General features: G+C 47.4%; 4 protein-coding genes across 7 annotated transcripts in view; 1 reads left to right on the top strand and 3 right to left on the bottom strand.

Moving 5' to 3' along the window:
• The first annotated feature begins 2059 nt into the window (after window positions 1-2059).
• LOC120837321 lies at window positions 2060-4401 on the top strand. Its single transcript, XM_040206573.3, has 3 exons — window positions 2060-2418; window positions 3112-3250; window positions 4117-4401. The coding sequence occupies exons 1-3, from the start codon at window positions 2081-2083 to the stop codon at window positions 4399-4401; spliced, it is 762 nt and encodes a 253-aa protein (XP_040062507.1). The 5' UTR covers window positions 2060-2080.
• Window positions 4402-5389: 988 nt separating this feature from the next.
• LOC115316913 lies at window positions 5390-6025 on the bottom strand. Its single transcript, XM_029976434.4, has one exon. The coding sequence runs from the start codon at window positions 6005-6007 to the stop codon at window positions 5390-5392; it is 618 nt and encodes a 205-aa protein (XP_029832294.1). The 5' UTR covers window positions 6008-6025.
• Window positions 6026-6355: 330 nt separating this feature from the next.
• Window positions 6356-7024, bottom strand: LOC120837320. The gene has a single exon (XM_040206572.1). It carries the CDS (start codon window positions 7022-7024, stop codon window positions 6356-6358), a length of 669 nt encoding a protein of 222 aa, XP_040062506.1.
• Window positions 7025-8835: 1811 nt separating this feature from the next.
• LOC8030072 (AF4/FMR2 family member 1) overlaps window positions 8836-12935 on the bottom strand; it is a 93240-nt gene continuing 89140 nt past the window's right edge. For all 4 annotated transcript variants that reach the window (XM_029975950.4, XM_029975951.4, XM_042289947.1 and 1 more), the window contains one exon: window positions 8836-12729. In XM_029975950.4, coding sequence (XP_029831810.2) covers window positions 12554-12729 — 176 coding nt within the window. In that variant the 3' untranslated portion in view covers window positions 8836-12553. The remainder of the gene's footprint in view (window positions 12730-12935) is intronic.

The following is a 12935-nucleotide window of genomic DNA, read 5'->3' as shown; positions in this document are numbered from 1 at the left end:
GCCAAGACGAGCAGAGTTAAAAAAATGGCGGCTTCAGAATTTTGGCGGCGTCGTGAGTGGACGTCGGCGGCATCCTCGCAACTGCAATTTTCAATACGGGACGACATTGTACTCGGTTTGGCAACGATCACCGGCAACTTGCAATAAGCTCGTTGGCAAGTTGATGCTTGCGACGCGCGAACATTTCTCGGCGAAGGTGCGATGTGGGGCTATGTTGCGCTTTTTGCACTCCCAGGAGACTTGGAAGAGGGAAGTGACGTCAACAACGCAGCAAATGCAGATTGGATGTTTATTTTGTTTTCTCTGTCAACATCCAATCTGCGTTTGCTGTATTGTTGACGTCACTTCCCTCTTCCAAGTCTCCTGGGTAGGGGTGTCGCGAACCGGCCGCGGTTCGAGGTTGACCAGGTTCGACTTTTTCGAACTTTTAGTGAAAAGTTCGGCGAACCTTGTATTGAGGTTCGACTCGTGTGCGCATGCGCGACAGACTGGCCAGTTGGCTTCGGATTGGATGGTGATGGCCGAGAGATGAATCAAGGGCAGCGCTGGTTGGTTCTTTCAGTTAATACAGTTCAAAAAAATAAGTTATTAACTTCTTCAGTGATAAGAATTGATTTCTTTTAATTGCAACTGTTCATTAAAATAAAATAACGCATTGCATAAAAAAAAATTCTCCAAACCTAGACATGCTTGTAACAAGGTCTGGCCACAGTGTCTACAAAGTCGAACCGGTCGAATCTGGTGAAAAGTTCGAGGGTTCGTCGTACCGGTTCGACACAGTCGAACCCCGAAAGTTCGACCTAAAAATCCGGTTCGACAAAAGTTCGCGACACCCCTACTCCTGGGAGTGCAAAAAGCGCAACATAGCCCCCTGCAGTACACAAGACCTCTCTTGCCGAGGCTAGAGCACTATATAGCTCCTTCGGAGCAGAGTAGCGCAATCTAGAACGCCGCCTCTCGGCGACTAGCGGCGAACGCCCGGAGGTTCCAACTGCGGTCAGAAATGCATGGAGAACGTGAGAAAATCGTTGTTTCTTCAGTATTGTGGGAATGTACGGAATGGCAATCGTTTTTGACATAATAATGGAACATTTTAGAATAATTTGCGCGAAGTTTTGTGCCCCGCAAGGACCTGACTTTTTTTAAAAAATTGCTTGAACGGCATCATGCAGCAGACGACACGGCGACGTCACACCATTCACGTGACCCGCTCCGGCCAACCCGAAAAGCCCATCTCCGCTGCGAGCAAAAGTCGTCTGCTTCAAACGCCATTGCCTTGGAAATTGCCTTCTCAAAATTTGCACACGCATCCGATATTATTAAAACTTTGATAAAGTGTTTAGTGCTTTACTAACTTCACGACAGACTAGTTTTGAAAAGTGTGAACTCGCCGTTCATTTTTTAATCAGCCGTGTAGTATCGATCTCCATGTATTCTCCCATAGGGCGGGCCGCCTCCTGGAACCCTGAGTACCACGTGACTCGCGCCGAGCCGCTCTGTCGGCCATGTTGTCGGCAAAACACGGGGTTCAAAGGATTGCGCTACTCTGCTCCGTAGGAGCTATATAGTGCTCTAGCCGAGGCAACGCAAGCGGGCACGACTGGTCAACCGCTCGCGTCGCATTCTCATGTTTAAACAAATCTAAAATGTTACTCTGGACCAAAAAACTTTTTTTTTTCTAAACTTACAGCATTTCGTGTGTGAAATAAAAATTGTTACTGTATCTTATACCCCATTCACACGGTAACCTAAAGGTACCTGTAGCATAGGTCCCTATAGTAAAGGGAGATGGAGATCGTATTCAGACGGGGCGTAAAGGTCCCTTTCGGTAAAGGTACCTTAGGAGTAAACGGAGCTTCCCGATCTCCGTTTGCAGCTACAGGGAGTAGCCTCGGACCCATAAATTCCAAATAAAAATGATCGTTTATGTTTTCTTGTCGTTTAATGCGTCGTTGGTACTAGAATCTTAGGAAGTCAAAGTATTAAAATAGATGGGGACCACATACGTGATACAATAGGAACAAAATGTTACTCCCGGTAACAGGTAGCGGCGGCGGCAACAGCGGCGGGAAGAGACGCAATGGCTGCTACCTCTGCTCCCACACGGAACGACGACGAGTCGCGCTCTTCGGCGCAGGAGATTTTTGTGACGATGCTTTCATCTGCGCATGAGCCATTGAACTGGGGTGCCAGCTCTAGCGGCACCAGCGAAAAGAAAAAAAACGCGCGAGTGCACTGGTCCGAGTCAGAGACGTGGGCTCTCATTCGGCTATGGCAGGACAATTTGGCGGAACTTCGGCGGCACAGAAGAAACTCCGGCGTCTACGAGACGATCCGTGTAGGCCTGGAGAGACTGTCTATCGTCAAGACGCGCAAGCAAGTCAGCGATAAGATAGACAATCTGAACCAGACGTACAGGTGAGTCTGTTTTCAGAATGATGCTTATGTCCTGGGGCATGAGCGAATGAGGTTTTAGCGAACAGCGACATTTGAGCGAATCGACGTTTTAGCGAGCGGGGGCGCGCGTTAACCCATCTGCCGCGCTGCGCTTACGCCTCTTCGCGGCGACAGTCTGCGGTGGCTCATTACAAAAATGTATACCGGCGTCCGACCATTCGCTAAAGTGTCATACGGTGATACGTGGGCGTTCGCTAAAACGTCATTCGATCAAGTGAGTGCCTCCCGTTCTGGGTCGCGCTCGCAGAACTGTGCCAAACACGCTCTTTAGTGTTGCTAGGTCGGCTTATATGTATCTAAATATAAGCCGGATATATATATATATATATCCCAGTTTACGTCGTAACCAGACCTGGTAAGTTTTTTCTTGACGCGATACACTCAATGTTTTGATTAGAACTACCTTATTTAGCTGTGTTCTCGTCGTGCCGCCTTGGTGGCTCTGAGGCAAAATGAATTGTTATCTTTGCTCGGTTGGTTAGCTCTAGCTGGAGCTTTGAAGGGAGTAATTGACAATGAAAAAATTAATTGCCAACGCCCTGCTGCTATTCATCTGCACTGTAAAAAGAAAATGCAGACGAAAGATTGTATATAGGTGGCAACAAGCCCTTGTTGCTGAATAAATCGCATCACCCCTACATTATTTTCCTCCAGGGCTAAAAAGAAAAGCCTGACAACTGGGTCAGGAAAGGTCTCCTGGCCCTTTTACTACGATCTACACAGTTTCTTGGGGAGCCTGCCCGTCAACGACCCAAGTCTCGTGAATGACTCGCTCCCTGCGGATGTTGTTGAGGTATTTACTGATTTCGTATGCCTTGAATTATGACGAAGGCAGAGATGTGCGATTCAACCTTTTAATAAGCTTGGAGAGAATGGTTAACATAACGAGTTACTGATTCGTCGTTATAAGCTGGAATCGAAGCAACTGTTGAGTGTGCGGAAGCAGACGTGACATTTGGCATCACCAAAGAAATTTCATCTGTTTCCCGCGGCACGTAAAGACATGCTTGTGCTATTTCATGTGCACGGTGAAATCAATCATAAAAAACTGGATTTTCTGTAGCTTAATAATGCAAACTAAGCAAACATTAAGAAAACTCATTTGGGTGGAGCATACATAAATTGTGCCCCGCACCTGTGATAGTCATGTGCCGCCAGCTCTTTCTGTGGCACTTGTTAGGGTCTGTTTGTAAAAAGCCAGTGGGGCACGCCGAATACATGTGAAGCAGCTCTCCATCCGTCTTGGCAGCATAAACTGCTTGACTCCAATAACAATGTGGTTATTTCCAGTTCAGAAGAGCGTCGACAAAACTTAAAAAGTCAACTCTGATTTCTTTTCGGTGTCGAGAAAAGAATGCAGAGTAAGGAAAACGAGGGAAGCACACCTTCTACGAGGTGTAGTGCTCAAGGGTGACGGCAGCTGTAACGGCAACGATAATGGAACTGTTGCTAGTGGCGCTTTTGTTTGTTTTAGTTTCATACCCAAGTGTAAAATGCATGTTTTAGTTCTATTATTTCAGCTTCTCCTGGTCCTACACTGAAAGTTAGTATGCACCTTATTTTCGCCCGATTTGCTCTTTGATATATGCTGCTATAATGCGGTATGCATACATCATCAAGTGTAAACCTTTCTCATGAGCACCCATTGGTTTTTATCAGGAACCTGGAGACAGCCCTCACGAAGGGCCAGACGACGACAACGAGGTGGTGGATCTAAAGGAAGAACCCCTCGAGGAACGGCCAAAAAAAAAAAGGAAGTCCTCCATGAAACAGGGGGACATTCTCATGCTGTTCATTGAGGAGCAGAGGAAACAAAGGAAAGAGCTTTCCGAAGCTAGGGAGAGGGCCCACCAAGACCGGCAACGGCAGTTTTCGATAATGGAAGAGTCGAACCAGCTCCAGCGGGATTTCCTGGATTTCATGAGGTCCCGGAAGGAAAAATAAAAACGGAAACTCTGAGAAATATCCCTTTTTTTACTTGAGTTTGGATTGGAAGCATTGAAGGGCTACATGCTTCTGTCATTTGAATCCAGATTCAAGATATTTTGCTCAGGATGGGACAATCGTCATAAAACTGGTAAAAATCTGTTAGTAGGCACTGAAACGCAGGTGCAGCTACAAGGTAAACTAAATGCAAACATCAATGATATAGCAAGAACAACTAGCCAGTCTGCAATTTTAACTGTGCAGCTGCTTATTACAATTGTGGTGCGTGATTACTGGCACCTATGTAGAGCCTACACGTATATGTACGGTCAGCATGGAACGAACAGTGGATACACGGTTCTGTCCGATGCTGTCTCTTTTAAAAGAGGAACGCCTAAGTTTGAGATGCACCGGGTGTGTGACTAACATATCAAAACAAAAGCCGCACTCGCAACCTCTGTATGAAGCAGAAAGCGCAGAGTCTAGTGAAGACCATGCAGCCGCTGGTCGCGTTTTATTTCTAACCGACTGTACTGTGAAATCTCAATTGGTTGGGCTTTCATGCTTACTGTAGCAATGACCTGTATTTAAGTGGACAAAGCATGCTTTGCTGAAAAGAAATGAAAACTGCTGTGTCATGCGAGTGGTTGAGCCAGCTCAGAAAAGGAATATTTATTTCTTTTTCACTGCCTGGAATAACAATGAGAATTCAATGTCACGTGGACAGATTAATGGCATGTAGTGCATATTGTAGGACTTTCTGTGGTCCAGAGATTGTACCCCACGAGAAATAAGAGTCCGCATGTTTTCCCATTGCCCCGAGATGAATAAACAGTTTTGTATTATAGAATTTGATATATGTAGTCACTAACACTTTGTAAAGAATACAACATAAAAAAAGACCTTAAAGAATGGCTTCAGTGCCCCTTTAACCAATTAGTGTTCTGTAGTTTACTGTGCGAACGTCTCGGGTTTCAGTCGTGCTGAGAGGGCGAACGTCTGGGATTTAGCCGCGCTGAGAGGGCGGGTTCGCCTCGAAGTATGCAACGAGCGCATCCCGCACTGCATCGGCGCCATCTTCTGTGGCCTTGGTCCTGTGCATTGGCTGCTCGCGCTTTGCACTCTCTTCTATTTTCCTGGCCGCGTCGACCCACTGCTTCTCCGCCCCGTCGTTGAGCATCTCGCAGATATTGTGTAGGGTGCAGCAGGCTCTGACGACAGTGTTCACGTGGTCGATTCTCATTTCCATCCGCTTGAGGACGATGCGGAAGCGGGCCTTCAAACGACCAAACGCATTTTCGACCACGCGCCTGGCCTTAGAGAGGGCGTAGTTAAAGTCCCCTTTCCCTTGGGGGTGGTTGAGGCTGTGGGGGAATGGTTTCATCAAGTTCCTCGTCAGGGGAAAAGCCTGATCACACAGGACGAGGGGAGGTATCTCCGTGCCATCAATGACCCTTGGCACAGCAGTCTGGTTCTGCTCGAGCAGATGCGCCAGTGGGGAGCGCCGATAGACGCTCGCATCATGGCACCTCCCAGGGGTGCCCACGCTGATGTAGCGGAAGAGGTATCTATGGTCCACCAGGGCCAGGAGGATGACACTGTACCTAAAACAAAGTGACCACATGTGAGCAAGGAACAGCAAAAGCACCGCACACAACAAACATAGCTAAATTGCTTGCTACTGAATGTAAGTAGTGCTGTTTGTGAAATGGATCCTTGATGTGCCTCCCACCCACGGGCAGTTGGATTTGCTCACTCTGCAGGTGCTTTGGTGACATCATGGGTTTAACTTGGCTAGGGGCACAAAATAACGAAATAACAAAGGGAATGGTCTCTGGCGTGACTACACCCGTATCTATATCTGGTTTATAGCCTTGTGTGCAGCATACTTTAGTACAAGTACTTAATTTCTGACCCTGAAATTTTATAAAATAAGCAAAGTTGTCTGCAGGAAACGAGTATCAGTGTCTGCTTACCATCCTTTATAGTTGTGGTAGTCAACAGCCAAGTCCTTTGGTGGCGACACAGGCAGGTGGCAGCCGTCGAGAGCCCCGATGGCGTTGGGAAATCCCAGCACTGCCTGGAACTCGCGCATGTGGTTGTCGAGATCTTCGTTTCGGATCATTGTTATTGTGCGCGCCTCGAGCTCCTCAATGACGACGTCGCAAAATTCTCGGTACGTCTCATTGACGACCGACTGGCCAACGGCAAAGAGGTGGCCGATTGTTCGTTCCTCCGCGGTGGAGCAGAGCCTGTACAGGCTGATGGCCACCCTCTTCTCCACCGTTATTGCCGTCTTCATGGCGGTGTCTTGCCGAAGCATTGACGGCCGGCAAACGTCCACAAGATACCGGAAGGTGGTCGAGGAGACGCGAAAACAAGCACGGAAATGCTGATCGCCCATTCTAGGCAGCGTCTCCTCAAACCACCTCCCCGACCGAACGTAGACTACCCGCTCGCGTGGGATCGTAGTCCACTTCTCCGCAAGGAGAGCGGCGACCGTAAAGTTTGTGGCCATGAGCTTCTCCTCCAGCTCATCCGCTTCCGTTTCCGCGGCTTGTATACGCTCCTCGAGCAGAAGGAACTGTGTCCGTTGTTGCTGCAGCGACCACATAATTCCCAGACACTCGTCGTCGTCCATCGGGAGACGCTGGTCGTGGTCGCGGCCCGTCACTTGGAGGGTGGTGGGTCTGTGACGGTTCTTCCGGGACCGAAGCAATCGAAGCGATAAACGCAGAAGAGAGAAAATCCGAGGAGCAGAAAGAACCGGTCACAAAACTTCGGTACCACGTGCTCGGATTCACAGTGCTCGGAAAATTGGCTCGGAACCGTCTCCAAAACAAACCGCCGGGCCAGTGTGGCCAGTCCAGCCTAAGGACCAGCCGGATGTTCTAACGAAAAACTACTTTTTAGGTGAACATTGCAATAAAAGAAACATTACAATTATTACTTAGTATTTTAACGCAATGTGTCACATTTAATAATCTAAAAATGTGCCTCATGACTGTTTAGACACGGAAATATATAGTGTTCTTTTGCCCTGCGGTTTACCCGGGCTATCCCCAATGCAGTAAACATCGACCGTAAAGACTCCGTTTATTTTCGTTCATTTACCGTGTGATTCCGAACGCCCTTTACCCCAGGTACCTTTAGCAAAGGGACCTAAGTTATAGGTCCTTTAGGTGACCCGTGTGAACAGGGTATTAGTGGTGTCGCAAGCGCGAGATGCTTGGGCTTTTGCGCCGCGACGGAGAAACGCTATTCTAAAACTCTCTTGTGTCGCGTGCGCTATACAAGCGCTAAATTTAGCGCTAACGTGCGCTAAAATTGCGTACGTTATTCTAAAACTCCCTCTCTACGTATCTTTTTGCGTAAAATTTTGACCTTCTTTAGACCTTATTCCAATGAGGTTGCCTTATTCACCAATCTTCTCCCTCTGCTGCTGTTTCCTGCTTGCCCTGGTTGGCTGGATGCGGGATGCTAACGGTTTGGCCATTTGTTGGGAAGTATAGGAGACAAATGAGGAGGCGCCATTGGCTGAAACCGGGCTGGGCGTGTTCCAGGGCGTCTTCAGAAATTCGCATGTGACCAACCAGAAGCCGGAAATAATACCCTGGCGGTGGTCGCGAGAAACAAGCCTGATAACTGCATTAGAGTAACTCTCGTTGACTGAAAATATGGTACACGTGATTTTCAATCACGCTCATCCAAAATGATGGTGGAAGAGTGTGACTAGCGGAACGATCGACATAATCCGTACGCCAAGCGCCGAGGGCCAGGAATCTGCCGTCCGAGCGGTCACGCTCTGTCCGAGCAAAACAGGGTTGAGCGGGGCATTCGTTTCTTACATCTTTCTGCATGATCATGATCAAAACAACACGTGCACCCTATTTTCAACCACGAAGAGTTACTACACTTCACTCTTACGCGCTTCTTAAAACCATTTACGAACATAGACCTTTGAAGTTTGATCAGAACTGTTTGTCGCTACCACCGCTAGGGGATTCTTTTCGGCTTCTGGTTAATCAAGAGAGCATGCCAAGCCCTCTTTCCGAGTCTGGTGCACACCCTGGCTCTGCCCGCGCCTCCCCATTGACCAAACTCTCTACATATACGGCTCTGGCTAACGGCTGTACCCTTTTAATAGGCGGTAGCTTGCGCCACCTAACCTGAAAATTAAGAACCAAAAGTATGACGTTTCCTTTGCAAATTTGCTTACACTCCGCACTTTCGTAGCTATCACCAGGCGGTTTGGGATATCACCAGGGTAACCTTAAAGGGACACTGACACCCCCCAAAAATTTTTTTTATGATGAGCATAACGGGCTTGTCAGCCGTTGCTAGGATTCATTCCTGCGTAAAGAGTACATTTTTTCCACTTCTTTCCAATCTCTGTGCAAGCAAAATGAAGCGGGTTAATCCAACATGCAGAATGACGACAGGGAAGCACAGTTTCTTTTCAAATGCATATATTTTATAGCTTTTGTAAGAAAGCAAATACATCTGCAATTTTTCTCTCTCTCTCCAAAAAACCATGACTCCACGGCTCGTGGCTCATACAGAGGCAATATGACATTTCTGCACACTCCTCTAAACGTGGAAAAATATTTACACCTATGTACAAGCGTTCATAACGTGAAAAGGTAACAAAAACATCCGCTGCTGATATATAGATATATTTATATATATATGTATATGTGGGGCAATGGGAGAGGAGGGGCAGGGGGAGGGGACCAATCATAAAACATGTGCAGAAGTCGTGGAGGCATCTAAATAGGGAAACGGCAACAAAAAAAAGACTTTTCTCCAACTTCATGTACAAATGCTTTCGGCCTTCCACGTGCGATTGGGTAAGGATCGGACGCTGAAAATCCCGCCTCCTGCTGTGTTCGGTCGGTGATTAGTCTCAACTGTTGCGTGCAGCAAAAGAGCCCAACTGCAAGCCCACGCAAGGAAAATGCTCACAGATTCTGCGTCCTCTTAAAAAAAAAAAAAAAAAAAAAACACAGCTTATGAGAGAATGTACAAGCAATTGAAATCTCGTTTTAATAGTACTGGAACAAACCACTACCCTCCTCTTTGTACATAAAGCAAAAGGTTGTTTTTTTTGTTTTCTATGAGTTCTTTCTGTACCCCTAAAAAGCAAAAACAGTTGCATCCGGAACTGCTTGCAGTCGTCTTAAATAACGCCCTTGGGTGTTTTTGTTTTTAAATATATATATTAAGCCTCTGAGTCAATGTTCTCCATAAATAAAGTACAAAAATAAAGGGGGGGGGGGAAGAACAGTGGAAGGGGGGTCATGGGAAGGAGGTAAATAGTCAGCAAACATGCACGCTGGAAAAATATTCGGAGAAAAAAATTACTATTATTATTTTGTTTTTCGCTCCCAAGGCCTTGTTGCAGGCGCAAGGAAATGACAATACAATACACTCCCTGTCGTATCCCCCTTGAATGGTATGGCACTTCCACAGCGAGAGAATGAAGCAAAAAAAAGGAGACACGTGTAAAGCACTTCTGCTGTCATTGTAGCTAGTAGTAGCAGTAGGGGTACCACCATCGGTAGTAGCAGACGAGTTTCACAGAACAAAGATCACATCATCCGAGGTGTTACCTGCGACGCGCAACATTGCCCACAGAATGACGCCAACATAAAGAAAAAAGTTACCAATGTTGCGGAACGTCCCAGACGCAAGTCGTTTTCGACTCCAACACTTTCGTTTGCATAGGCAGCAATTACTCGCCGTTCCCGTGCTGGGACGGTAAAAACTCTCACCCTAAAAACAGCAGACTTAAAAAAAAAAAAGAAAACCTGTTCGTTCGATAAAACTTTGCTTTATTCTTGCTCAGCGCCGCCGGAGAAATCAACATAAAAATAGGCAAAACTCGAACACGCCTGCCTCATCCCGTGGGAGACGGTACCTCAATAATATGTTGACTTTGCTAGCAATATTTGACTAAATTAAAAAAAAAACAGACGGGGGTAGCGGAAGGCTAGTATACCACAGCGAGGGAAACGAAACTACACTTGTGCCACAGTCAGAGGTCGACAAAGGAGAAACGGTCGCCAGCAAGCTGCCGCGCATCCGTCGTTGCACCGTTTAAAAAAATCGGAGTCTCTCTACTATCTATCTGTATAAATATAGAATGCCGCCGTGCAGACGTCGGAAAAAAAACAAAAAAACGTCAGGCAACGCTGGTAAACCTGAGGCAATGTCATGCTTGCCTCACCGCCCTTCTCCCCCATTTCGACACCCTTTCCCCCAATAACACTGTGTGAAAAAATAGCAACAGGTGCAAGCTCCACGATCAAAGGGGAGGGAAAAAAAATACATCGAAGACTGGCACTTTCAAACTAGACACGATTCTTGCCCCAAACGTGTGTATGTACAGCCTGAACCCCTCCCCACCCCCCTCCCCTCCCCGCCCCCTCTCATCCCCAAACGGCATCTTCGGCGACGCGACGACGCGTCTCTGCTGCGATTGGTTGGTTGATTGGTCGGCGGCCGAGGCAGAGTCCCCGTCCCCTTTCTCCCCGATTGGCTGACAGACGAATAAGTTAGTTCGGAGTCTCCCCTCCTCTCCACCTTCCTTGTTCTAAGAAGCTGTCAGATCTCAGATGCACGTCGCTCAGGCACACACCATGCTCTTGTAACCTAACCCTGCTACAAAAAACAGCAAGTAAAAGAAAACAAAAAGGGAATTTCTGTACCGTAAATTATCGAGCATGTGCCGCCCCCGCCCCCCCCCCCCCCCCCCTCGTGTAAGCGCCCCCTCCCATTTTATCAAAATTAAATTTTTTTTTGTGGCCGCCATCTTGAATGTTATTTATTCCCGAACTGAGTAAGGGCCCCCTCCCCATTTTGATTTCCACAATGTCTAAATTTGGAGGGGGCACTTGCTCGGTATTTTACGGTAGTCGCGAGATGAGGAGATTTTAAAACGAGGGAAACAAAGTCGCATTAGCCACTGCGGCCAGTCAATTAATCTCGATGGAGAAAACACAGTTTTTTAGATCAGGCACGCAACGATTGTAACAAAAAAAAAGAACTAATTTCTTGAGTTTCAAGTTCAGCGGCGGGCTGTTGTGGTCCTTTCTTTAATCACGGGAGCATGATTCTGTACATGTTTTATAAAAAAAAAAGTAGACGGGAGATTAGCCACGCTTCCCCATCTTGCCTCCGGTCACGTCACCCCTTCTCAACTGCCTGCACCAATGTTTGTGCGACCTGGGCCGATATCTCAACCGGGAATACGTAACCGCAAGTCACATGACCGGATGATATTCAATTTGCAAGACCTCGAAACCACGTGACACGGTCGCAACAACCTTGGCTTAGAATAACCAAATGACTGGCTATTGGGACACTGTCACGGTAGCCAAAGTTTGATTATTGCGAGAGTGTCCGAGCGACCAACATCCGACTGTCAAACACCGTCGTCACAGCGACAAGAAAATGGCTACTGTAACACCGTTGCAATAACTGGTCAGTGGGTCACGTGACGTGGCCACGGGACCGAAATCGTTGCACAGGCCCCCGCCCCTCCTTGCCAGCAGTAAGATCACACATTCAGAAGAGCACACGCAACTTCCACATTTTGCCCTTTTCTCTTTAGTTTGTATGTACAATGTTCTTCCACCGTTTCACTTCCTCACTCTCCTCTCTCCTCGGCATATGTACATCAAATCCATCCAACTGCCACAACGCCATTAACAGGAACAATAAACTGCCTGTGGATCTCACTTCCCTTCAAAGAAAAAAGGAAAAATTAACAAATAAACGATGGATAAAAAAACAACAAAAAAAACACTCGGGTGGGGAAAAAGGCAAAGAATGTGTGTAGGAGGAAGAGGAGAGAGAGTCCGTGTTTTCTTCATTTTGTTTCTTAAAAAATATGCATATACATATATATACACATATACACACGTTCCAAATACACACATGTATATGTGTATACATAAATATAGATATATTGCAGTTAACTGCCCGCAGGTTCGGTAGTCCGTCGTCCGTTGTTGTTGTTGCACCGATGAGAAACGGAAGATGCCGACGACGACGAGTCTCGGATAGGACCAGAATGTTCCGCAAACAACACGAAAAAAAAAAAAAACAAAAAAAAAAAAACAACAATCTAAGAAACGTGGCGAAGGGTGAAGGGGGAGCGGGTGAATCACGTGGCGCCCTCTGTCTTGATGGCTGAAGAGGCGGCCGAAGAGGCCGCGCCGGTGGCCACGGCGAGTCGATGCCTCAGCCGGAAGACGCCCTCGCGCACGTACCTCACCAGCTCCGCCGACGAGCTGTGGAGGGTCAACTTGCCGCAGTCCCTGTCCAGCTCCGCAAAGAACTCTGCAAAACGACAGATAGAAAGAGGTCGGTCTGGTTAACAAAGGACGCACTCGAAGACATTGCGCGTTTTTCGTTAGTTACAGCGAAACATATTGATGGTCGTCAAAACCTTCCGCCTCGTCGGCGCGTTCCCTGCATCATCACACAAAACGCCCGTACCGGCATCTCGCCGTAAGTGGGAACAAAAGGGAAGCTACACGAGCGAG

This window comes from Ixodes scapularis, unplaced genomic scaffold (assembly GCF_016920785.2).
Source record: "Ixodes scapularis isolate PalLabHiFi unplaced genomic scaffold, ASM1692078v2 PGA_scaffold13__105_contigs__length_92229423, whole genome shotgun sequence".
Classification (NCBI taxonomy): Eukaryota; Metazoa; Arthropoda; class Arachnida; order Ixodida; family Ixodidae; genus Ixodes; species Ixodes scapularis.
This window is presented reverse-complemented; position numbering and strand designations above follow the sequence as displayed.

Excerpts from the sequence above, each read along its gene's own strand:
- LOC120837321 (XM_040206573.3), top strand. The coding sequence starts at position 2,081 with ATGGCTGCTACCTCTGCTCCCACACGGAACGACGACGAGTCGCGCTCT. Across the intron at positions 2,419-3,111 it reads AATCTGAACCAGACGTACAG|GGCTAAAAAGAAAAGCCTGA; the intron begins GTGAGTCTGTTT and ends ATTTTCCTCCAG. Across the intron at positions 3,251-4,116 it reads TCCCTGCGGATGTTGTTGAG|GAACCTGGAGACAGCCCTCA; the intron begins GTATTTACTGAT and ends GGTTTTTATCAG.
- LOC115316913 (XM_029976434.4), bottom strand. The coding sequence starts at position 6,007 with ATGTGGTCACTTTGTTTTAGGTACAGTGTCATCCTCCTGGCCCTGGTG.
- LOC120837320 (XM_040206572.1), bottom strand. The coding sequence starts at position 7,024 with ATGGACGACGACGAGTGTCTGGGAATTATGTGGTCGCTGCAGCAACAA.